This window comes from Trachemys scripta, chromosome 13, assembly GCF_013100865.1.
Source record: "Trachemys scripta elegans isolate TJP31775 chromosome 13, CAS_Tse_1.0, whole genome shotgun sequence".
Classification (NCBI taxonomy): domain Eukaryota; kingdom Metazoa; phylum Chordata; order Testudines; family Emydidae; genus Trachemys; species Trachemys scripta.
The window spans coordinates 4,719,289-4,742,693 of record NC_048310.1 but is presented as its reverse complement, the minus strand read 5'-3'; the positions used below and the strand labels follow the sequence as shown (position 1 = coordinate 4,742,693).

General features: G+C 45.0%; 1 protein-coding gene across 1 annotated transcript in view; it reads left to right on the top strand.

The window, feature by feature from the left end:
- Nucleotides 1-23,405, top strand: part of SPG7 (SPG7 matrix AAA peptidase subunit, paraplegin) — a gene marked incomplete in the record, with an annotated part of 47,191 nt that overhangs the window by 5,810 nt on the left and 17,976 nt on the right. The window contains 9 exon segments of the mRNA XM_034788664.1: nucleotides 270-359; nucleotides 5,594-5,835; nucleotides 6,908-7,047; nucleotides 10,043-10,145; nucleotides 11,742-11,867; nucleotides 12,503-12,665; nucleotides 13,744-13,917; nucleotides 21,402-21,526; nucleotides 22,984-23,086. Coding sequence (XP_034644555.1) covers nucleotides 270-359; nucleotides 5,594-5,835; nucleotides 6,908-7,047; nucleotides 10,043-10,145; nucleotides 11,742-11,867; nucleotides 12,503-12,665; nucleotides 13,744-13,917; nucleotides 21,402-21,526; nucleotides 22,984-23,086 — 1,266 coding nt within the window.

Below are 23,405 nucleotides of genomic sequence, written 5' to 3'. Positions count from 1 at the left end.
AAACAAAGCTGTATTTTGGATTGCAGAAAAACAACAACAAATATTTAATTTAGAAATAACATGAAAAGTTTCCTCATTCTTGGTCAGATTCCTTCCTCTGATGTGTGCACCCAATTTCCATTGAAGTTAATGGGAGTTACATGTGTGTAGGGGAGGGCAGAATTTAACACGTGGCATATTCAAAGCTTGTACTGTATATCTAATTTCTCTTCCTGGGTCCCAGAACGAAGTGCTTCAGTTACTAATCTTTTCCCTTTATTTGTCTATAGGTGGCACTTACTATTTTAGTACCTTGGGGTCTCGGTGGAATAGCAATAAGAATGAAGGATCCAAAGGGAAGCCTCCAGAGGAGGATGAGGGTATGTATGAAGTTTTGATACAGAGGATACTTAATGAAATGAAGGTTCCAAATTGGAGTGTCATTCTTTGTGTGTGTGTGTGTGTGTGTGTGTGTGTGTGTGTGTGTGCGGGAGAACATGCAAGATCCATGTTAATGCTAAATAGTGCTAGGTATTGCTCTGCATACTGGAGCATAACTGTAAAGTATTCTCAGTCATAGGCTTGTAAATCATAAACTGCTGAGTCTAATTCATACACATCTGAGCTTTGGTCAAAGGGTTTTATTTCTTTTTTGTAGATCCGTTTGTTTTTGTAATGTATATCTAGGTTTGGCAGACTTTTTAAAGAATTTTGACAGGCATTGAATATTTTTAAGCTTTTTTTTTTATTTTATCTATCATCAATTTAAATTTTCAGAGTTGCAGGAAATTAGTGGTGTGGTCCAAAAAATTATTTAACAGTAGATGTTGAGATTCAAAATATTAAAGTTTTATAATGGTTAAAACCTAAATTATCAACATCACATGTCAAAATATGCAAAGTCAATGTCCTTAAATCAAACTCTAATTAAAGTTCTCAAGCAGAGAATTTCTTCTTCACTTATAGGCAAATTTTGATTATTATCAGTGGAAATATTTGAGTCCTTACCTTTGTTATTAATATCACCTAACAAAAATGAAATCTAAGGAAATATTAAAATCTACATTTCACTATTTAAGCTGTGTACTTCTTGTCTTTTTCATCTTGTACATTGGAAATACATTTGTCAATTTCACTTTTATGTTAGGCCTTATCTAAACACAAGTTGTACCAATTTTACTAAATCTGTTCAGAAACCTCTGTAGCTGATTTGGTGCATTTAGTTAAGATGAGCAAATACCAGGCACTCTTCAACTGATTGAAGTGTGTCCCCACAAGGGAGTTTCATTGATAGAACTATGTGGGTTTTTAAAGTATCATAACTAAATTGGTACAACCGTTGTGTGTAGACAAGGCCTTAGCAATTTCTAATAGGTTTAATTTTCCGATCTACCTAGGATACTGCAGTGTTTTGGGTTGCAAACACCTCAGGAGGATGTTATTCTTTCAAAATGGTTTCAATTTAAATTAAAAAAAAAAATCACATTTTTCTACTGATTTTCTACTTTCTAATAGCTTGTTTTCACAGCAGCTATATCTTGAGTCTAAACTGACCTAACAGTGCCCCCTTGGTGTTGTCAGCAGCTTTCCTATAGGTGGATAGGCAACAGCTGTATTCCCTTTTTTACAAGTGTAATTTGACTTGGCTTTGAAAAGTGAGCAAATTGCCCTCCACCCCCCCCCCCCCCCCCCGTATAAGGGACTGGGAAAGTTCCCAGTCTGCGCCGAGGCTTGCAGTTCGATGTGTGTGGTATGCATTTCCAGCTGGAAAGTCCCCTAGCTGGTGACATGTACTGTATCCTGGCTTAAGGATTTATTTTAAAGATGTCAGAAATGTCCCATGTGAAAAGCCTCATGCTCTTCCATGGGTATGGTGGTATCCGCTGAAATGTGACAGAGGCCTATAAAACGAGAACCAGCATCTGAGAGTTTCTTCTTCATCTCAGTTGATGCCAGGACTGTCGACTATGTGAATAAAGGCCGATCTAGGCTTGCACTTTCTGTGGTGCTATCGTTTGTTTTCTGGAATCTTGGATGAAGGCTAAATCTCCAGACACACAGGGCTCCAGTTTAACTTTACACAATATAATTGCAGTCTGTGACAGTAGCATTATAGTTGTTTTATAATGATTAATTGAATACATTTTCACTTAAATACAAAGATTGAGACAGTACAAAAGGCATGACGTTGTTGTTTTTTTGTGGTTCCAGACATGATGGTGGGACCCATCAGGTTGCATCTGGCCAACAAAATGCCATGCACACTTTCAGCCCCATTCATGGTGGTAATCTACAGCCTTTGTAGATCAGGAGTGAGGGTCTTGTCAGTTCAGTCAGACAGACTTAGGCCACTGCTGAAACCATATGCAAGGAACAGAGATCGAATGTACAGTGGGATGCTAGTACAAATACCATATGGTCTTTATTGAATGTTTTTTCCAAAGCCTGGGATTTCTGCTGCCTGGAAGACCACACAGAACGATTGTGACCAAAGATCCTACAAGAAGTATTGTGGCTATTAAAATTTGTAAACAGTAACCTGCTGTGTTCAGTGGCCCTTCTCCTGTGATTAATGGATAATTTGACTTTGGGAGGTGGAATTCTCCTCCGTGTCTCTAGCAGAAAGACACTGTCTGCAGTAATTATTAAAAAGAACTCTTTGGACTGTCACTGCAGCCCTTGCAAGCTTTTAATCACAGAGTTCAGGTTTGGGGTTAATGGCAAATCATTTCTTCATGAAGGCTTTCTGAGACTAAAGAGCTGGACGTGTTCCCACAGTGGTTGTTTGCAAGTGTCTCTTCCAGCTACCATTACTTATTGATTTAATAGTTATTGCGGGCAGTTTACATTGCAATATGAATGCTGCATGGCAAAAGTGATTGCATTTTCTGACAAACCGAAGTGGCAGGATGATAGAGGTACAGAAATCAGGAAGTTTGAATTGCATACTGTGTCTGCTGTCCCTGAATATGGACTGGTAGAAGACCTCTCATAGCAATAGATGTCTTTCCTCCAGTTTTCTAAGGCATTGTCATCTGAAAGTGGTCAGATGCAGTTTTGAGGATGAAGGTGCTTCCAATTTGCATTAATCCAGAAATGTCCATCATAGCAAGATATCTGATGGCCAGTTCTGATTTCAACGTGATCTTTTTTTCAGTGACATTCTCAAGATTATGGCTGCTTCTCAGAAGAGAAGAGAGAAAGATGGGGAAACCCCCATACTCTGATCAAGGAAAATATTGCATGCATCTCTCTTGATTTCATCTGAAACTTAGAAGGGAAGAAATGCTGTAACAGCATTTCCCTGGGGTGTTGCTTTTCCATCTGAGATCTCATTGAAAATCGTCCTCGCTGCACTTAGACTCTTCTTGTACTGGGGCTCACCTCTCCCAGAGCTGCCTCGGTTGTTTGTAGAAAGGAAAGTTGTTGTCTGTTTATATAGTTCTAGTTTAATGGAACGGGATATTGCCTAGCTTTAAGGTTTCTATCCTCCTTGGCTAACACTGTTCTCCTTTTAAGAAGACATTGCTGGATGTTAGATTATAGCTTTGTGATGAATTTACTCATTCTAGTGTAGCTGGATCTAGCTGATAACATGGGTGGGAAGATGGCATGAAAGAACAAAAGGGGATGAGCCGCACACAGATCCTGAGCTGTCATTGTGTTCTGAACCTATGACTTTATCTGAAAAGCTGTATTGTTTCTATTTAGTCACAGACCTTTCCTGTTGGAAACACAGAACAGAGCTAGGGAGAAGTGAAAAATGATGTCGCATATCTGAAGGACAGAGGACTTCCTGGGGTCTGATGACTGGGTCATATCTTTTTTTTTTGCCTTGGTTTTGTTGTGTTGTGTAGGGTCTAATTGCTGGCTAGTGATAAATGCCAGTGTAGATGTCTTTGTTATGAATTTGCAAATAAACCTAATCTGGGCTGCAGCAGGCAGACACTAAAAATCCAGTGGTGAAGAGTTAATTTATTTCTGTGCGTAGAATGGTATTTACGTATGTCATGGTGCCAGTGGTGGTAAATTGTATATCAAGAACATCCAGATTCGACCATATAAATGGGGAGATGACTGTCTTTTAAATCACATGATGGTCAGCAACTGAAATCAAACATTCTGCCCTGACAGTCCTTTATAGGCGGCAATCTTCTAAATCTGCTGAAGGAGTCTGGAAAATGCCAGGATTCTAAAAAACAGGTTAGCTGCAAATACTAAAACACACAAGCCATTGATTCTCCTGTGGCTCTCAAGCCTTCTAATTGCATTTACTTGACTAGGTGTTTTTGGCATTGTAAGATGAAAAGTCACCATGTTGTCGAAACAAATCCATCTGTTACCTACAGAACTTCCAGTAGTCTATTCAAAAACGTTTTTTACACCACATGTAATTAAACTGTGCAACTCACTGTTGCAGGATATTATTGAGACTAATTGTTTAGTAAAATGCAGTGCAGATTAGATGCCGCTATTAGATGCCTGTGTAACATTAATAATCATCTTATTATTCTGTATAATGTAAATATTGTCAACTTTTTTGTGGTTTAGGACATCCGTTGATCAAGAGCTAGTTAGGAAATGATTTGCGCTGTATTATTGCACAACTGGCCAAGAGCATTGTGGTGGGTTTTACTCATTCTCTCAATTTCCCGCATAGTATTAGCCAGCAGCAACCAGACTAGTTGGGCCACTGGTTCGTTACACTATAGTAAAATGCAGTACATGGAGGGTTATAGTAGTTGATGCCTTTGGTTTGATGCTCCAGTGGTTTTGTTTGATCTATACATGCATTAGACCAGGCAGCTGAAATGGTTCCTCAGTTTAGAGTGGACTGGATTCTTGATGAATTGACTTTTCACTAACTAGTTAATGGATTTTGACCCTCTAAAACCTTAGGGATTAGGATTAGATTTAAATAAAAAGAAGCTGCTGATCACAGCTTTCGAAAATGTGTTGCGATGATCCGGTACGGAGATGAAGAATTTAATTTCTTAGGGCAGCTTCCAAAAGTGAATTTTTGGCTCTTCGTGCCACTTCATTTCCTCTTCTTACGGAATTAACAGGTGAAGTGAAAAACTTCACCCTCCCTGGTATCCAGTGCACACAGTCTCTCTGTTGCAGCAGCTAAAACAGACTCCCTGATACAAGCAAATATTTGCTAGCTAATAGAATGCAAACTTTGCCTCCTTCCTAGCAACTGTTAATTTTGGATCTGGCTGCATGCACGTTAATAAACAGGCTTTTGAGTTGATAGTGTTTAACTTGTGGAAAAGAGGAGGCGTTGTGGTCTGACAAGATCTGGGAGCCAGCAAGGTCCTGGATTGTAATGTGACCTAAAACACTGACTCACTGTGTGACCTTGGACAAGACATGTGACCTTGGACCTCATTCAGCTCAGCTGGAAAACTGGCCTTACAAGACCTCACAGCAAACTAGACACTGCTTCTGAGTATAGCTTTCCTAGACAAATCAAATCTAGAACTCATACCAAACTGTGTAGCTGGTCAGTCTTTGGTCTGTTGTGTAATTTTCTGTTCTCTGGATCACAGAGCTTAATCATGATATACTCTCCTGTCTCTCCTCTCATACCTCTCTCTTCTTTTTTGTAAAGAGGAAAAGAAACGGAAGGAACAGGAAGATCAGATGTATCGTGAGCGTTTGCGGATGCTCTTCCTAATAGCTATCATCATGAGCATGCTAAACTCAGTGACCACCAGCGGGGTCAACATTTCCTGGAATGACTTTGTGAATGAGATGCTGGCAAAAGGGGAGGTCCAGAGCATTCAGGTGGTTCCAGAGAGTGATATTGTGCAAATCAATCTGCACCCAGGAGCAGTTGTATTTGGACGGCCTGTGAGTGTCTTTGTACAATTAGAATGAATAATTCCAGATTAAGCTGTTGAGAAGAGTTTCTTAAATGTATTTTCATTAAAGCCCCAGCTGCTGTTTTGCTCATTACTGATTTCCTTCTCCTCCTTGTGTTTGAAGTTCTGAGTGACTCTTGTCAGTTATACCAACTGAGAAATGAATCAGTGTTTGTTTTGTTTGTTTTATAAAGAATATTGCCTGAATCTCCCCCATCCCCACTGGTTGGGAGAAAGTCAAAAAATCCATTGCAGATTTTGGAAAAGTTCAATTTTTTTTAAAATTATCCCTAATATTAGCACAATTTAAGATGATTCATGGAGCTAGGAATTTATTGTAATTTTTTACCACTGTCTGGGTTAGGAAAAACATAATATTCAAAGCAACCAATGTGGAAGCTAGTTCCAGATGTTTGACAAGCACTAATAGCACATGCCTTTTTGTTTCTTTTTAAAACCAAAAGAAGTGTGAGTGCATGTTAGGACACAGGCTGCTGGGCTTGTCACCACTGCGAAACAGAAACTGGTGAGACGGTAAATTATTTCTCTGGTGATTGGCCCATTGTTTAGTTAGATAGCTTCTGATCACTGAAATCCATTCCTGTTTATGTGGTGTGCAGATGGTATCTAAGAAATCTACATTAAGCACAAGAAACTTGATTCCTGTGGATTTCTGAGATCTTCATGTGCAGAGCAAGTGCATGATTATAGGCTCAAGGTATCCGTAAATGTGGGCTTTTGAAGGGTTAAATCCATCCTCTGACTTGCCTATAAAGTCCTTGCATCTCCTTGTCTGCAGACTAATGTCTTTGGGGGATTTCAGCAGATTTTGTCCTTACAATGATATCGCTGTGAATTTTTAACTTTAAAAGAAGTGTTTTCTCCTTTAGTCCTCACTTCTGGTCCCAAAGTCACTTTCTCACACTCCACTGGTGTTGCTGGCAAGAGGGTGACCCATAATTTAGAGAAGCCTTTATTCTAACTATCCACTGTAGATAGGTGACCTAGTTTCTGCTTTATCCTCAGTCTGCAATGTGGTTCTCTTGATTTCATGTCCCCAGAGGCTTTCCCAGATGTACAGGATGCAGGTGGCAAATATTGACAAGTTTGAAGAGAAGCTGCGAGCAGCGGAGGAGGAGTTGAATATTGATGTGAAGGACAGGATCCCAGTCTCCTACAAACGCACAGGGTTTTTTGGAAAGTATGATATTAACTGATCTTGTACTGTAGTAGTGCCTGGGGCCCCAGTCAGGGATCAGGGCCTCGCAGTGTAGGGCATCCTACAAACACATAACGAAGAGACAGTCCCTGCCCTGAAGAGCACACATGTGGCTTTCAGAAGTAGCCCCGTCTTTAGAAGACATGTTAAAACTTAGGCCAGGTCTACACGACAAGTTTTTGTCACCATAGCTATGTCGGTCAGTGTGTGAAAAAACACCCCCCTAGTCAACATAGCTATGTTGGCAAAACTTTGTAGTGTAGATGCAACTATGCTGACAGAGTGCTTTTGTCACTTAGTAATGTCATTCGGGGAGGTGGTGTTGCTGTGCCTGCAGAAAAACTCCTTCTGTTGGCGTGCAGAATAGAATCTGCACGTCTGAGAAAAACCCATTATCAGTCGCTATGGATTTTTGTAATCTGTAGTAGTTTTCCTAATTGAGCACTTTGTCTTTAATCAATTATTATAGTGAAAACCATGATAAAACCCATAACACAGTGGGCTCAACCAACATGATATTGGCCCCTCATTTAAATTGCCCACTGGAGTAGATCCATAATGAGCCTTCCCCATTTTATAATGCTTTAAAATTGACTCGTTTATTCTAAGGTGAGCCAGGTTATAAAAATCAATTCTTAGCGTTAGCCCACTACAACAGGGGCTGCAGTTCAGACAGATAACAGGGTCTGACACTGACTCAGATTTACAACCACAGACTGAGCAGAACAGCTTTAATGATAAGACACAAAATGGCAATGAGAAATGAGTATTCCTATTAAATGTACAGACTCTTTGTTATCCAAAGCCAGGATCCTTTGTCAAAACCAATTCAACAAAGGTTAACGTTTTAATTGTAATATGGGCCTCTAACGGGTGAGTGAGCAAAGAAAGGGAAAAAAATCTGTCCATCAGCTCCTGTCTGGAATTTATTTTGTGTTTTCAAACACTAGCACCAACATTTTGTGGTCTGTTTTCTGCTGCTGCGGTTTATTTGTCCTTCTATTACAACTGGCAGCTTTTGCAAACCGAGATTTATGGAATCCAGAATGCAAAACAGATTTATAAAGCCCACTCACTGAGGATTTGAATGAGTCCAGAAGCACCTCTGTCCCTGAGAACAGATACCGTGTTGTACAGGGAAGCTTTCCATAAGAGTATGTGTGGAGACTCCACCATAGGGGGTATTCTTAATTGTGTATTCTCTCTAAGCCATCAGCAAAGATGTGTAATGTTGCAATCCGGTATCTGCCAACCCAAGAGGTCCCCTCTCCAAAAAGGAGGCATGATGTTTCAAGCTACCTTGCTGGTTCAGGGGAACCATAGCTGTCTTTCAGCCTTCCCTAGTCACATACTTGCAACATAATATCATGGTGGCAGCATTAACTGGATGTGCAAGGGTTCTGTTTTCTGTGGTTTGTGAAGCGCAGTGGACCAGACATATCTTAACAATCATGGTTGGCTATTGTGTGTAACTTCCTCTCCCGGAACTTCCACCATGGATGCAAAACATGCATTTTATGAATGTATTAGAAAATGCTTCATATAAAAGAGAAACCTGGGTATGGTCTTGTGTTCTGCTGCCAGGTCCTAACAGCTGGCAATTTGCTTGAATAAATGTTTCAAGATTCAGCAATTTGTTTTTAGTTTTTGATCATAAGGCCTGAGATCTCTACCTCAAATTTGTAAATTTACAATTTTTGTATACCAGCCCCAGGGAGTCTGTATTTCTAGCTGTTCTTTACCTTTCAGAACTGTTCTGCTGTGGTTCTGCTCTGAAAATAGACTTTCTAAAGGTGATGTTGTGGGGTTCCATATTCTCAGTGGCTTCAAGACCTAGAGCCTGATCTGGTAAAATGCTGAGTGCCGGCAACTCAAATTTGCTTCTTTCAGAGAACAGAGCATTTGGTACCTTGCAGGATCAAGCCCCTTGTTTGCTCAGTTGACAAGTCAAATGACTTCTTAACTGCCAGCGCTGCAGATTAAGGTCTACAAACCCAGCTGCATTCTTTCTGCCTCTTATTTCTCTGTGTATGGTACTTCTATGACCCACCATTACCATACTGCCTGACTGCCATACAATCATTAATGTATTCATCCTCTTGAGAGGTAGCGCAGGGCTACTACTCCCATATTATAGATGGGGGAACTGAGGTACAGAGAGGCTAAGTGACTTGCCCAAGGTCGCACAGGAAGTCTCCAGCAGAGCAGGGACTTGAACTGGGGTCTCATAAGTCCCAAACTACTGGACCATCCTTCCTCTTATTGCCAAAAAGATTCTGTAGTTGGAGAATGGAGAATGTTGTTGCTGATGCGGGAGGCAGAATAAACTCTGGCTTGTGTGCCTGGAGCTGCATTGGAGCTGTAGTGTTTGGGCCCCCCATTCAGACCAGCAGCACAAAGAGGCCAGGCAGCTGTCCTAAGGGGGCATCTGGGAATTCCCCTGGCAATGCTGGGTGCTGTGCTACCTGCTCCTGGCATAGTGGGCATGTGAGAGAGATGACCAGAGTGCCTTGCATTCTAGCAATCCCTGGCTCGGTAAGGTGCCCTGGGGGCCATTGCCAGCCAGCATAGATTAGAGCAGCCCTGAGGTGACTCTGATTTAAATTGGCCCTGGGCTGCCACCTTTGCCTGTTCCCCATCAGATTCTGAACTGATGCACCATAGCCAGTCTGTGAAGATCTAGCCCATTTGTTATGAGCAGCTATGACTCTGCAAGAGATGGCAAGCCAATGCCACTCTGGGGCTTATCTGTTTATCTTCTTTGTTATGTAATTGTTGGGGGTGTTCTATACAAAATTAATTTTTTTTAAAATATACCACATTCTCAGTCACTCCTCTGCCCATAGCTGCACTTCTAGCCTGACTGCCAGGACCTTTAAAATCCTGAAAACAGATAAGTTGGGAAATGTTCACTAATTTAATAACTGTCTCATGGCTAGATGCTTAAATTTGTATCTAACTAGCGGTTTTCTTTCAGTGCCCTTTATGCCCTGGGAATGGCAGCTGTTGGTGTAGCCATATTGTGGTACTTCTTCCGCCTTGCTGGGATAACAGGAAGGGAAGGAAGATTCAGCGCCTTTGTAAGTACTTTAGGTCCTGTATAATAGTTGTTTTAAAGCTCTTGGTTAGTCTCACTTTGTGCTGGCGTGATTTCCTGGTCTGTCCCTGATAAAGTCAACAGAGGACGAGAATTAGCTGATATCAGAGACTGTGCGGTCCTGTCATATCTTGCATCTTTTCCTGATCAGCTGACTAGATTGTACAGTAACTGGTTTCACTTGAGGCCCTCTTTCCCTGACTGCAAGAAGGGCTGAGCTCAGTGAATTTCCAGTGCAGTTTGCTATGCTATTTTCAAAACTCACTAATGAGTTGCAGCTGCCAACAGTGTATTTCGTTTTGTCCTGCCAACAAGCCTCCCATACAGCCGGGAGTAGGAATCTCTGGGTTTTACAAAATAACTTCTTGATTTTTAAAATATGCTCAAATTCTGGATTTCATTATGGGCTGGCGTCTCCCCGCCCATACCCCGCTTGCAACATCAATCAAATCCCTCCCTCTCAATCAGCTGCTACAACTTGCATAAGTCTGCTCAGGGTGTAGGAGCAGTAACTGAGGGGGCTTCTGGATGAAAGGAGTGGAGACCTAAATCCCCCATCAAGGTGGTTCCGAGCAGCCCCTTTGTGTGCCCTCTTCACCTTGCTCTGAGTGACTGTTTTTATGGAGTGAAGTGTAACTGCTTGGATGGAAAGAAGTGCTTTAGAAAGCTTGGAGTGTAGGGGGGCTTTAAGGGCTAGATTCCTGTCTTTGGGGAGTGAGCACAATTAGCCCCTCCATCGTTAACTCTCTTCCCTTGAAGAAGCCGGCAGGTCTGAGGGCCTGAACTGCTTTAAACTTTTTTTTCCTCTTAAAAATAAATAAATAAAGTCTTAGTGGCTGTTTTCAGCAGCGCATAATAAGCAGTTACAAGGAGGGTGTTTAACTAAATTGTTGTTTTGACTCTCACTGTGGCTTAACACGCACCAGGAGGCTAAAATGTGGGGCCTGTTCTACTTGAGAGCCTATAGTTCCATTCCTGGACTGTCTTGGAACAAGAACAAGAACTCTGGCAGCAGCTCCCGGCGATGGTTGGCTGTGTGTGTTTGTGTATTTATACAGAGTGTTGATGATAAATAACCATTAATTCACATTATTTCTTCAAACTGTACCAGTAGTAACCAGCCCAGGTATACTAAGGACGAGGGTCAATAAGAATCGGAGAGCAGGGGTTCTTGACAAACCCTACAGACTTGGGCAATCTGCACAAGTTTTTAAATTAAATGTCCTCAGTTGATGTATGGGGGGAATTGCTGCAGGTTTCTTCTACGCCTGGTGCTAATAAAACATTGGTTAATTAAATTGTTGAGTCACAGTACCAAACTCCAACATCCGCAGGAGGAAACCTTTTCGTTAAAGTACATTACTGAACTTGGGGCCTAGAATCATTCTGCTCTGCTACAACGACGAGAGAGACGGTGGGCATTGTAATGCACTTCGTATGGGAGGATCACGCGTAACCCATTCATATATTATGCCTCCTCCCATTCCAAAAAAAAAGGGTATTCCACTGCCTGATCTTGCCCCCCATCTCCCTCGTCAGGACTGTGCCCTCAGAATTCAGAGTGTGCTGTCCTCCACAGAACCAGCTGAAAATGGCTCGCTTTACCATTGTGGATGGGAAGTCTGGGAAAGGGATCAGCTTCAAGGATGTAGCCGGAATGCATGAGGCCAAAATGGAGGTCATGGAATTTGTGGACTATCTGAAGGTAAGAACCTCAAATATGCTTGGTACAGAGGTGGAAGTGGAGGGAGCAAATCTGCCAGATCGCCCATGTGAATGCAATGTGATTCCAGCAATTACTGGGTTTCTTACCTGCATAAAGCTGGACAAGAGGAGGCGGTGGAGATTCTCTCTGCTGAAAGAGAGTGTTTGACTCAAGAGCTGATTGGCTTGTGGCTCCTGTCCTTTGTGAATAAGATGTCCAGTGCCGGCAGTGCTTCAAGTGTCCTGTAATCCCCTCCTCTGCCTTTCCTCCACCCCAAAAGAGAGAAATAAAATAAGAGTTTGGTGTGTTTGCCAGTGGTGCCCTGGAATAGTCTGGCAGCCTGGGGAGCAGGGCTCATTCTTTTTCTTGTCCTGTGGGGATATTGAGCAGCCGCCGTTTTAACGAGCTGACGGTCTTCCGAGGCTTTGGTCAGTGATGGCAAAAGCCAGACTCTGTATTGTCTGGCTCCTGAGGGAGAAAGGACAGACTGCTGTTCACATGAGTCCCGAGCCAGCAGCTATTGCTGCTGTGACGTCTGTTGGGAAAAGCATCTAGTGAACCTCTGCACAAGTCTTTTCTTCCAGAAACACTGCTCGTGAGCCCAGATGCCTGATGGAATTGTGTTATAATTTTAGAGCCCAGAGTGCTACCTCCAGCTTGGGGCCAAAGTGCCCAAAGGTGCCTTGTTACTTGGACCACCAGGCTGTGGAAAGACCTTGTTGGCAAAGGCAGTGGCTACAGAAGCACAAGTGCCGTTCCTGGCGATGGCCGGCTCTGAGTTTGTGGAGGTAATAGGAGGTAAGTCCTCTGACCTTCTGCTAGGAAGAAAAGAGAAGATGTAAATCAATCTGTGGTGGGAGCACACAAGGTTGCTGCCACCTAGAGTAAGTGTTATCTATGTCTGTGACAAGGAACTGAACTCATTGTTGTCTTTGCACGGGAAGTGTTTGAGCAGGACTGAGTGTTTCTGTAGAGGTATAAAACACTTTGTCATCAGTAGACAGTGCCATTAGTGCAGCTATGGGAATGTAAACTCCTTCCCTCTCACCTGCTCATCTGTTTAGAAGAGAGTTCTTCGTCCTGTTGTCTACAGCAAACCTTCATCAGAGAGAGTCTGGTTTCCTCAGACTCTTCCGGAACATTCCTTACTACCTAGGATACGGTGTAGGAACTCACATGCAGCTTTGTTTCTGATAACACCCACACACGACACTTGCTCTTTGGAGTAGAGCCTTTACTCTATAACCATCCGTTCACTGACTTCCCTGCCCTTACGTATGCTCTCATGTCTTGTCTTTCAAAAAGCTAAGTCGCTCCCGTTGAGGCTGCCCTCTTTGTACATATCAGTGGATTTCCAGTGCATGAGTATAACGCTCTTGCCAACAGGGAACGCTGGAACGGCACATAGCTGCTCCCAGTCCTTAAAGCACAGCACAGGGGCTGCGTGCAGTTCGCTAACATAGCTCAGCATTTAAACTCCTAACCCTGTGAAAGGAGCAGGTGTGCCTGTTTGCAGTTGGGTGCGGAGCTTTTCCTAGAGCAGCTGTGCAGACAGACTGACACATTGAGTTCAGCTGAAGAGGCCATGTGATCCAGGGGACAGGGACTCAGGATACCTGGGTTCTAGTCCCTAACCCATGAGGGGACCTAGGCCAAGTGTTTCTCTGTACCTCTTTTCCCCAGCTTTTGTCTATCTTGCCTGTTTAGATTGTAAGCTCCTCAGGGTAGGGACTGTCACTTCCTGTGTGTACAGGGCCGGGGCACTATCTCGGCTGGGGCCTCTGGGTACAACTGTACTACAGATAATTAAAATACATAGCAAGTAAGGATTGATTCCTGCAAGTCTCTCTTCATCTTACTCTTTGCCCTTCTCTAGGTCTTGGAGCTGCTCGTGTACGGAGCCTCTTCAGAGAAGCCAGGGCTCGTGCCCCGTGTATTGTGTATATTGATGAAATAGATGCTGTGGGTAAGACACGCTCAACCGACATCTCCGGCTTTTCCAACACTGAGGAGGAGCAGACCTTAAACCAGCTGCTGGTAGAAATGGATGGTTAGTATTCCTCTCACCCAGCCAGGGAGGAGGCCTTTTCTGCCTCCATAAGGATTCAGCTTCTTAAACCTGCATTTCCACCCCTACCGATCATGTTGCTTTACCGTTCTCCTCATGTTTAAGTATTTTCTGTTTTTGCCCATTGACTTGAACTCCGTTTTCCCCCTCCCCATGCCAGTGTCTCCTACTGCGTCAAGCTGCAGCTCACACAATGCTCTCTGTCCAAGGCGGCCACCCTCTAAGCCTCCAACTCAGATAGTGTCGCCTATAGATCCCACTCCACGTGACAGGTGAAATCTATGGCTCTCGAACGCCTGTAGGGAGAGGGACCCTGGCATTGAAAGCTGGACTCTTTTTCACAGTTCTCAGGTGTCAATGTGGCCTCGCTTGGCCTTGTTCTGACATAGCAGGTATATCACTCACTCAGAGAGTACGTCTACACAGCAAGTAGAAAACCCATGGCTGGCCCATGCCAGCTGACTCGGGCTGTGGGTGGTTTAATTGTGGTGTAGACACTCAGGCTGGAGCCCGGGCTCTAAGACCCTGCCAGGTCAGCAGTCCCAGAGCGCAGCCAGAGTCCCAACTCCTACACTACAATTTAAAAAGCCCCTTAGCCCATTGGCGCCAACTTCCCCTGTCCCCGGTGGATGCTCGACCCCCTTCTCCCTTACCCCACCCCCATTCCACCCCTTCCCCAAAGTCCCTATGCCTAAGCGCCGCCAAACAGCTGTTTGGCAGCGGCTGGGTGAGAAGCACTGGAAGGTAGGCGGAGGAGCGGGGACGCGGTGCGCTTAGGGGTGGAGGAGGAGGAGGTGGGGAGCTTGGCTGCCTTTGGGTGCAGAGCACCCGCTAATTTTTCCCCGTGGGTGCTCCAGCCCCGGAGCACCAATGGAGTCGACGCCTATGCCTTAGCCCGAGCCCCACAAGCACAAGTCAGTTGGCACAGGCCAGCCGGGAGGTGGGGGGGTAAGTTTAATTGCAGTGTAGAGGTATCCAGAAGAGTTATTTTTCTGTTATGTTCTACTTGCTCCCCCTCCATCAGTTGCTATATTGAGCGTGTGTCGTAGGGCGAGCAGAAGCAGCTGCATCTCTTCAGCAGAGAGCTTCTCAAAGCCAAGTGCTTTACACTTTGTTCCTGTTTTCCCTTTTTCTCCCGCAAGCCTGCTCAGCCGTCCGCACAAGAAACTCTGTGAAGAGTCCTCTGGGACTTCAGTTTTCACCTCACTCCCCCTCACCACACTCCATTTTTCCTCAGTATGCTGAAAGGCCCCATATCGTAGCAACCGTTCCTTTGTCTTTGGAAGACTGGACATGACTCTCTTCAGAGCCTGTAGTTGCTAGAGAAATCAGAGACTTCTAGGAGACAGACTTTGGACTTGATTTCTCCACTGTCACTGGATCATTGGGCCAGCCCTCATGAGAGTTTAATATAGACTTGGACAGAGGATATAATCTCTGGCTACTAACAGCAGTAGGACTAAAATTAAAATCCTCCAGCGAGCAGGTCTGCTTAGTGGTAACTTTAAAGGCTATGAGACAGAAGGGAGCTTGCTGTGGTGTCCTGAGGCAGTATGTGCACTGGAGATAACTTTGGCATCATCTTGCAGCCTGCTAATAAAACCAGGGCAACATGTGCATCAAAGACTGGGGCTGGAGGAGGTCAGGAAGCCCAGAGATGCTCTTAATGCACAATGTGATTGTTTCAGCTCAGAAATATGTCTTCCCACTGGTGACAGGATGGAGATAATTTACAGCCCTGAAGAAGTAAAGTAAAGCGAATCTGCATCAAGGGCAGAACTATATTTCGAGGGTAACATTTGGGGTTTGCTAGCCATTAAATATTGTTTAATACTTGTTACAACCTGTCCAAGACAGGTAATTTTAAAGCCTGATGGGATTTAAAATTTAGTTGTCCCAGAGGGGCGTAAGCAATGTAGTAAATTTCCTCTGCTGTCCTCTAACTTAATCTCCACCTTCCCGGCTTCGCTAGGAAATCCACATCCGAATCAGGGGAGACAGCCTTGTAGTTTGCAAGCAAGCCCTGGGTGCCACTGCCTAGACCCCACCTGGTGTTGGCCCTGCTTACTTTGGGCATTTACAAAGAGTCTTGACGGGATGAAGGAAAATGCACATTTGACTGCTCTTTGTAACTGAGGTCTGTCAGCCCCTACCGCACTAACCCAACTTGCATGACTTCTGTAGCTGTCTTATTACTGTAGAGCAGGAAAAAGGAATAGACGTGTCAGGGCTCTGCCCAGCAGGGAATGGTTCAGATTCTAGGATACATTTGGTGGGAGAGATCCCTCTTTTCCCCTGTTTACAGTCATGAAATTTGCTGCCTCCCCAAATTGTCTCCGTGCAAGAAATTCAGTGCAGCAGTGAGGTATGAGGAACGCTTCTCCGGCAGGCCTTTCTGGGATCTGAACTCCAGGCTACTTCCTGGGGTGCAGTCAGTCAGGAAGGAGATTGGAATTTGACTCACTGCGGAGCTGAGAGCAGAGCAGTTTCTGCAATTTGTTCCCCACAAAGTTCCTGTTCCTCAGTGAGAATGCCCCATAGGAGGGTGCTTTGATGTATGCCTTAGCTTCTTGGCGAGAGATGCCTGCTCATCAGAATGTACCTGTGATCCCCCTGCGTGTCTCACAAGATTGTCTCTGTTATGGATTTGTACCCTCCTTCCTGAGGGGAGAGGAATTGAAGCTAGAGCGCAGTATGGGGTGAGGAGGGACATGGACTGTCCTACAGTGCAGAGGGCCACAGGGTGCCACTGTTTCAGCATGGGTTCTGTGACCGCCCTGCAGGAGGGGGGAAATGAGCTGTGAGTTTGCTTTGTAGGCAGACAGCTGAGTGCCTTGTGCACAGGAATGTCCTTGAAGCCAGTGCACAGTGCGCTGGAGGCCCCATGGGCCAGGGTTCCAGGGGCACTTCGAATCCATGCTCGTGGTTCCTGACGCTTTGTGCGTACCTCCGCTTTGGAAAACTTGACCAAAGATGTAACCTTACTTGGGCTTGGCGTTACCACCTCAGATGTATAATGCACAGTAGGTTTCTTGGTGGGCAAAGGCCAGGAGTGGCCCCCAACCCAACTACTGCCCATGGCTATCCTCATTTTAATGCAGCAGGGTGGCCTGGAAGGACACTACATCCCAGCGTGAGCTGCTGCATCATGAGTCAAGTAGAGAGCCATTAGACCAAAATGAAGTTCCACATTCTGGGAAGTGTAGTCCCCCCGCCCCCCTTTTAAAGATGAAAATGTCTGTGGTCTCCTCCAGTTTATAGAAATCAGGTGTAGTGCTGGAGACCCTGATGAGCTGCCAATTCCGAAGTTCGGGCCCAGCCCATGTTACAGGTGTCAGAAGATGAAAGGTAAAATGATCTCCTTATTAAATACATGCTTTATAGAAAGTCTTTACTAAGGCACTGATGGATTCTCTTCACTCTGTTGCCACAGGCTGCCTTCTGAAAAGAAATTGTTATTTATTTGTATTAGTGTCGTGCCCAGGAATCCTAGTCATGGACTAGGACCTCAGTATCCTAGGCACCGTGCAGGCAGAGAACAAGAAGACGGTTCCTGGCTCCCAGCGAGTTTGCAATCTGGGTACAAGACAAGCAGCAGCAGATGGATTCAGAGCGTGATGGGGGAGTACAAGGAAACAGGGAGACAGTAGGTCAGCATGGTATGCCATGGTCTCAGCACACCAGCATCCTAACCAGTGTCACATTTTTTGGAGGCATCATGGGAAGGAGAATTTGAAAGAGGATGAATTAGTTTTGCAGGTGTTTACAGGGAGCTCCTCCCAAGCCTGAGGGACAACATCAGAGAAAGCACAAAGGTGTTTGTTTGAAAATGTAGCGAGTGGGGGATGGAGAAAGATCTGGACCAATTGGATGCTTGAGTCATATTTATAGTGAATGAGAGATGACTGGTCGGGTAGGGTGGGCCATGAAGGGTGTTGAAAGTGAAGACCGGCAGCTTACATTTAATGCAAAGAGAAGGGGGAGCCAGTGGAGGGATGCAAAAGCGGTGGTGGTGACGTGGTCAAAGTGACAGGCGAGGAGACTGAATTTGGCAGCAGCGTTCTGAATGGCTAGAAGTGGGATAAGATTGCATTTGTAAAGGCCAGAGAGAAGGATGTTGCAGGAACAGAGATGTGAACCTGGATGAGAGTTTTACCTGTATGGCTATAAATAATATGGCTTGTTGTTAATTACAAGTGCAAAGTAGTACTGTTCGGAAGAAAAAATCAAAAGCATAACTACGAAAAGGGGAATAACTAGCTAGGTGTTAGTACTGCTGAAAAGAATCAGGATTTTAGTGGTTCACAAATCGAATGTTGGTCAACAGTGCAATGCAGTTCTAAAAAAGCGAATATAATTCTGGGGTGTATTGAAGGAAGTGTCATATGTAAGACACAGGAAGTAATTGTCCTGCCGTACTTGACACTGGTGAGGCCTGTGTCCAATTCTGAACGTCACACTGTAGGAAAGATGTGGTTAAAATGGAGAGAGTCTAAAAGAGAGCAACAAAAATGATACAAAGTTTTAGAAAACCTGAGCTAGGAGGAAAAAAAAAAAAAAAAAAAAAAAAAAAAAAAAAAACACCTGGGGATGTTTAATTTTGAGAAAAGAAGACTGAGGAAGGGACCTAAATAAGTCTTCAAATATGTTAGAGGACAATGATCAGTTGTTCTCTAGTGAAGCGAGGACAAAAAGTAATGGGTTTAATCTGCAGCAAAGGAGATTTAGGTTAGATATTAGGAAAAACTTTCTAGCTCTTAGAGTAGTTAAGCTCTGGAATAGGCTTCCAAGGAAGGTTGTGGAATCTCCATCGTTGGAAGTTTTAAACAGCACAAACACCTGTCAGGGATGATCTGGGTTTACTTGGTCCTTCCTCAGCACAGAGAGTTGGATTAGATGACTTCATAAGGTCCCTTCGGGCCCTACGTTTCTGATGTTGTGTTTCTGTAGGACAGGCTGTATCTCAGAGATCGTATGCAGAGAGAATCTGCAAGATTTAGACATAATTTGGATGTGAGGACCTAAGGGATCTGAGTTGGATGTCCAGGTTATGCTCCCGAATGACAGGCAGGATGGTGGTATGGTCCATAGTGATCGAGAAGGGTGGGGGCAAGGTGGATTAGGAGCTCCGTTTTAGCTATGTTAATCTTGAGCTGACACTAGACATTGATGAGTAGGTGTCAGAGACAGGCCAAGATTAGTTTGGACAGAAGAGAGATTTTGGAGTAGAGGTAAATCTGTGAGTCATAGAATAGATTATATTTGTGTTTGTGCCTGAGATTACCCAGAGATAAGGTACAGAGGAAAAAAGAGAAGGGGACCAAGGACAGAGCCCCATGGAATCCCCCAAAAAGCTGGACGGGGGTGAGGCAGATCCTTTGAAGGAGCAATTAAGCCCAGCTAAACTGGGTGAATGTAAGTTTGTCTTGTTAATTTCACTGTGCAATTTAGAAAATGATTGTGATGTTTCTCATGCATACAGACCTTGCTCTTCATCAGATCTGTGACGCTGTTCTGCAAGTTCTGGTTATGCAGCAAGGGAAGAATAGGGCACTGATCAAAGATGCTTGGTGTTGTATTTACAAGTTCAAATTGCCTGGCAATATTCGTAAATTTAACTCTTTCTTAGAACAGCAAAGCAGTTTGAATGTGAATTTTCTGAGCACAAACAACTAAACAGCAGACAAGGAAGCACAATCCCTACAAATCTTCTGCAATGTCTGAATAGATGAGACCTGTAAGGCCAAGATCCTTTTTGCACTACATGAACATTAGAGCCAATAACACTTTTCAGAAGCAGTTATTTGCCCTGAGTCCTTGGCCAAAATCTCCCTCTTCCCAGCTCTTGTGTTGTGAGCCAGTTGTTGTCCTGACAGCTGCTCGGCCCCCCTGCACAGTGGTGGTATTTCAGTGAAGCTACATGTATACAGCTGAGCTACTCTGTTACAGTAGTGGTGGAGGAAGCAGGGGACTTGTTAAATCAACCATATTCTCTTCACCATTTCCTTGAAATGGTTTGTCTCACAAGTGCTGCAAACAAGAAGGTTTTTCAAGCTGGATTCCCAGCACTAGCTTTGATTCGCTCTCACGGACTCTTAGGTGTTACTTTTATAGACTGTTCATTGTGACTGATGCTTGCATGCTGAGGCCAAAGCATGTTAATAGCCAGGTGACATCATATTGGGAGGATTAGTATAGATTCAAGGCTGCTGATCTAGATTTCCTGGAGCTATGTATTTCCCACCCACTGGGACCCAGACTGAAAGCGAGTGTGGCAGAGGCTGATGCAAGGAGGGTGCAGTCAGTGGTTTTTGTTTTTGTGTTTGTTCTAATGGTTCGACCTATTTTAAGACTGCGTCTTCCCAGCTCCAAAGCAGATGATGCACTGTACATTCTAATCCTGCCCTGTGAATAAAGCTTGTTAGCCCCCAGGTGACTGCCAGTCTCTCTGCTTATTTATCACACTCTAAAGTGCAGTGTAATACATGACCAAAGAATGATCGTGCTTCATCCTTTTCAGGAGCCTATTTAGAAGGCAGCCTTTGGGGAGGAAGAACTGAAGTTCACTGTAGAACAAGCTGCTTTTTTCTATAGGGCCATTTGTCTGACTTACTTGTAACCTTAAACTCTCCACTGAGCTATAGTATTGACACATTTGGCAGCTTCGCTGTTGGAATTGTGGAATGCTCGCTTGGCCCTTCCCCTGGACGCTTGCTGCATGCCTTACAGCTCTGGGGCTCTTGATGTCTGCTGTTGTAAGACAAGTGTATTAAGGTGACCCATGTCCATAGGCATCAGAGCACCTGATGGAATATAATAAGAGCGTGGCTTGGTGCCCCAATTTGGCACTTCTGCTCTTCCCTAAGCTACATGAGCAACTGCCCCTTCATACCTTACTCCTGCCTTTGGCACTATGCCTTCCATGAGGCCCCCAACACATGAAACCCTGTCTGCCAGGCTCCCTTCCTACAAGCCCCACACCAGCACCACAGGTTTATTAGCCCTATAACTCCCTTCTATCCTTCTCAGCATGAAAAGCAAATCATGGCACTCGGGAGCTGTGTGCTGAACATCGCTGCTCCGTCACTTCTTTTTGTTGCATTCTGTCCCTCGTCTGTATGTTGTTTGTTCTGATTGTAAGCTCCTCAGGCTTGGACTCTTTATACCTGTGTATAGCGCACCTGGGATACCTTTGTTTATCAAGGGGTGCAAGGAAAGACCAAAATCCATAACCCACTTCTAATCTCACACACACACCCCAGTCCTCCCTTCACACAGTACTAAAAAGAAGCAATGTCTTCAATCTCGCCTGCCCCAAAGGATGCCACAGACATACTGTGGCTGAATGTTGTAAAGCTGTGGATGGAGTTCTCCACTTCCCATCGCGCCTCAGCAACACGAAGCCTGCACTGTACGTTCTGATACGGAAACCCTTCACCTTCATGTCTGCTCTCGTTTTGCTGCAGGGATGGGAACCACAGATCATGTCATAGTGTTGGCTTCCACCAACCGTGCTGACATCTTGGATGATGCTCTGATGAGACCCGGGAGGCTTGACAGACACATTTTTATTGATCTTCCCACCCTCCAGGTATGTATCCCCTCCCACCATCTGTGTGTGTGAATCTGGTGTCACAATTCTTCATTCTTTGGTCAGTATCTGTGCTGGCAAAGTCCAAGGTTGGCAGTAGTGAGAACGGCAATCCTGTGTTGCCCATCTTACCACCTGTGTCCTAAGCCAAAGACCCAATCTATGAATGCAGTAGCCCACTGTACAGAGACTCCATGGTATTAGCGCCTCCCTTTGCTTCAATCTGGCCTTGCCTGAGAGCTTTGCTTTGGAGTTCTCCTTTTGTCATGGAGACAGCAATTTCATGCATATCTGTATCCTCTCTCCATGAAACTAGGAGCAGCCTAAACTGGTTCTCTAGCCAATACTGCCTGTCTGGGCAGAGCCCAGGTTAGTAATGCACCTTCACCATTCATTCCTGTGTGTTACCTGCAGTGCTTAATTTGTGCTGGGGCTTGGCGGGGCTGAGCCCAGGCACCTCTGGGCTTGCCGCATCAGTTATGAAAGTAAAAAAAAAAATTGCTTGAACCCCAGCTCCTCTTTCATTATAAATGAAGCACTAGTTACCTCACTCTGTCTTGCTTGTGTTTGGATACCCACTCTCTTCCTTGCAGCCTGCTTGGCGTGCGTATCCTGAACCATGAGCGCATTCAGATCCACTTAACAGTGGGAGTCCAACATGTTTGCTAGGATGGGACTTGTAGCAGAGTCTGGACACAGCCTCTGAAAGCAGCAAGGAAACTCACTCTTCCAGCAGATTGTCTCCTCCTTCCATCTGCGGCTTTACCGTCATCCACAGACTTTTCATTTAAAATACCTTCAATGCTGATGCAATCTGGCACCGGACATATGAACTGTGCAGCTGCCCCGAAGGAGGAGGGGGAAAACCCCTGGCAATGGAACCCATTGTTTTAATCAGGACCTCCTGGACCAGCTGAATGAGTCACACTCTGGCCCCTTGCCAGCTCTCATCTAGCCCCCCAACTTAATCTAAGAACTGGCCACATGCCGCACAGCAAGTCGGAGACATCTTCCCAGTGGCAGGGGAGGGAGCAGGCTTTGGGCTGTGAGCTCTTGATTCCTTTGCTTAAGTGCTGTGCTGTTAAAGAAATGTTCAGAGATCAATGAGGGTGAAAGTTGGGAGGGGGGAGAGCTCCCCTTGGAGAGAGGAGCCGGTGACTCATTGTAAGCCTCCATATGTCTGTCCTGAATTTGAAAGCTCTGTGTCACTGGTGAAATCAAAACTGGTAAATACTTTGAGGGCTCAAAGCAAGGCATCTCTGCCCTCTTGTGGCTGGTCCTCATCACAGCTTAGTCACTTGGGCTTCTTACCTCCGGCTTCCCAGTGATGTAGCTTGCTGCCATGTGTGATGGGGGGACATTTATTGCCCCTAATCTCACCTCCAGGTGATGGTGGTGCCAGGTTGCTGGGCTGGGGCGCTAACCCCTCATGCAAATGCTTTTCCTTTTCATTGCAGGAGAGAAGAGAGATCTTCGAACAGCACCTGAAGAGTCTGAAGCTGACCCAAGCTGGCAGCTTCTATTCCCAGCGCCTGGCTGAGCTCACCCCAGGGTTCAGTGGTATGAGCCAGGCTTTTGCCTTAGGCGGGGGTTGAGGCGCTGTGAGGGTTTCCTTGTTTGTGAACTCAAGAGTTGGTTGGTTTAGCCCAGAGGTGGGCAAACTTTTTTTGGCCCGAGGGCCACATCGGGGTTGCAAAACTGCGTGGAGGGCCGGGTAGGGAAAGCTGTGCCTCCCCAAACAGCTTGGCCCCCACCCCCTATCTGACCCTTCCCACTTCCCGCTCCCTGACTGCCCCCCTCAGTACTCCCGACCCATCGAACCCCCCCTGCTCCTTGTCCTCTCACCGCCCCTGCCCCTAACTGCCTCCCCCAGGACCCC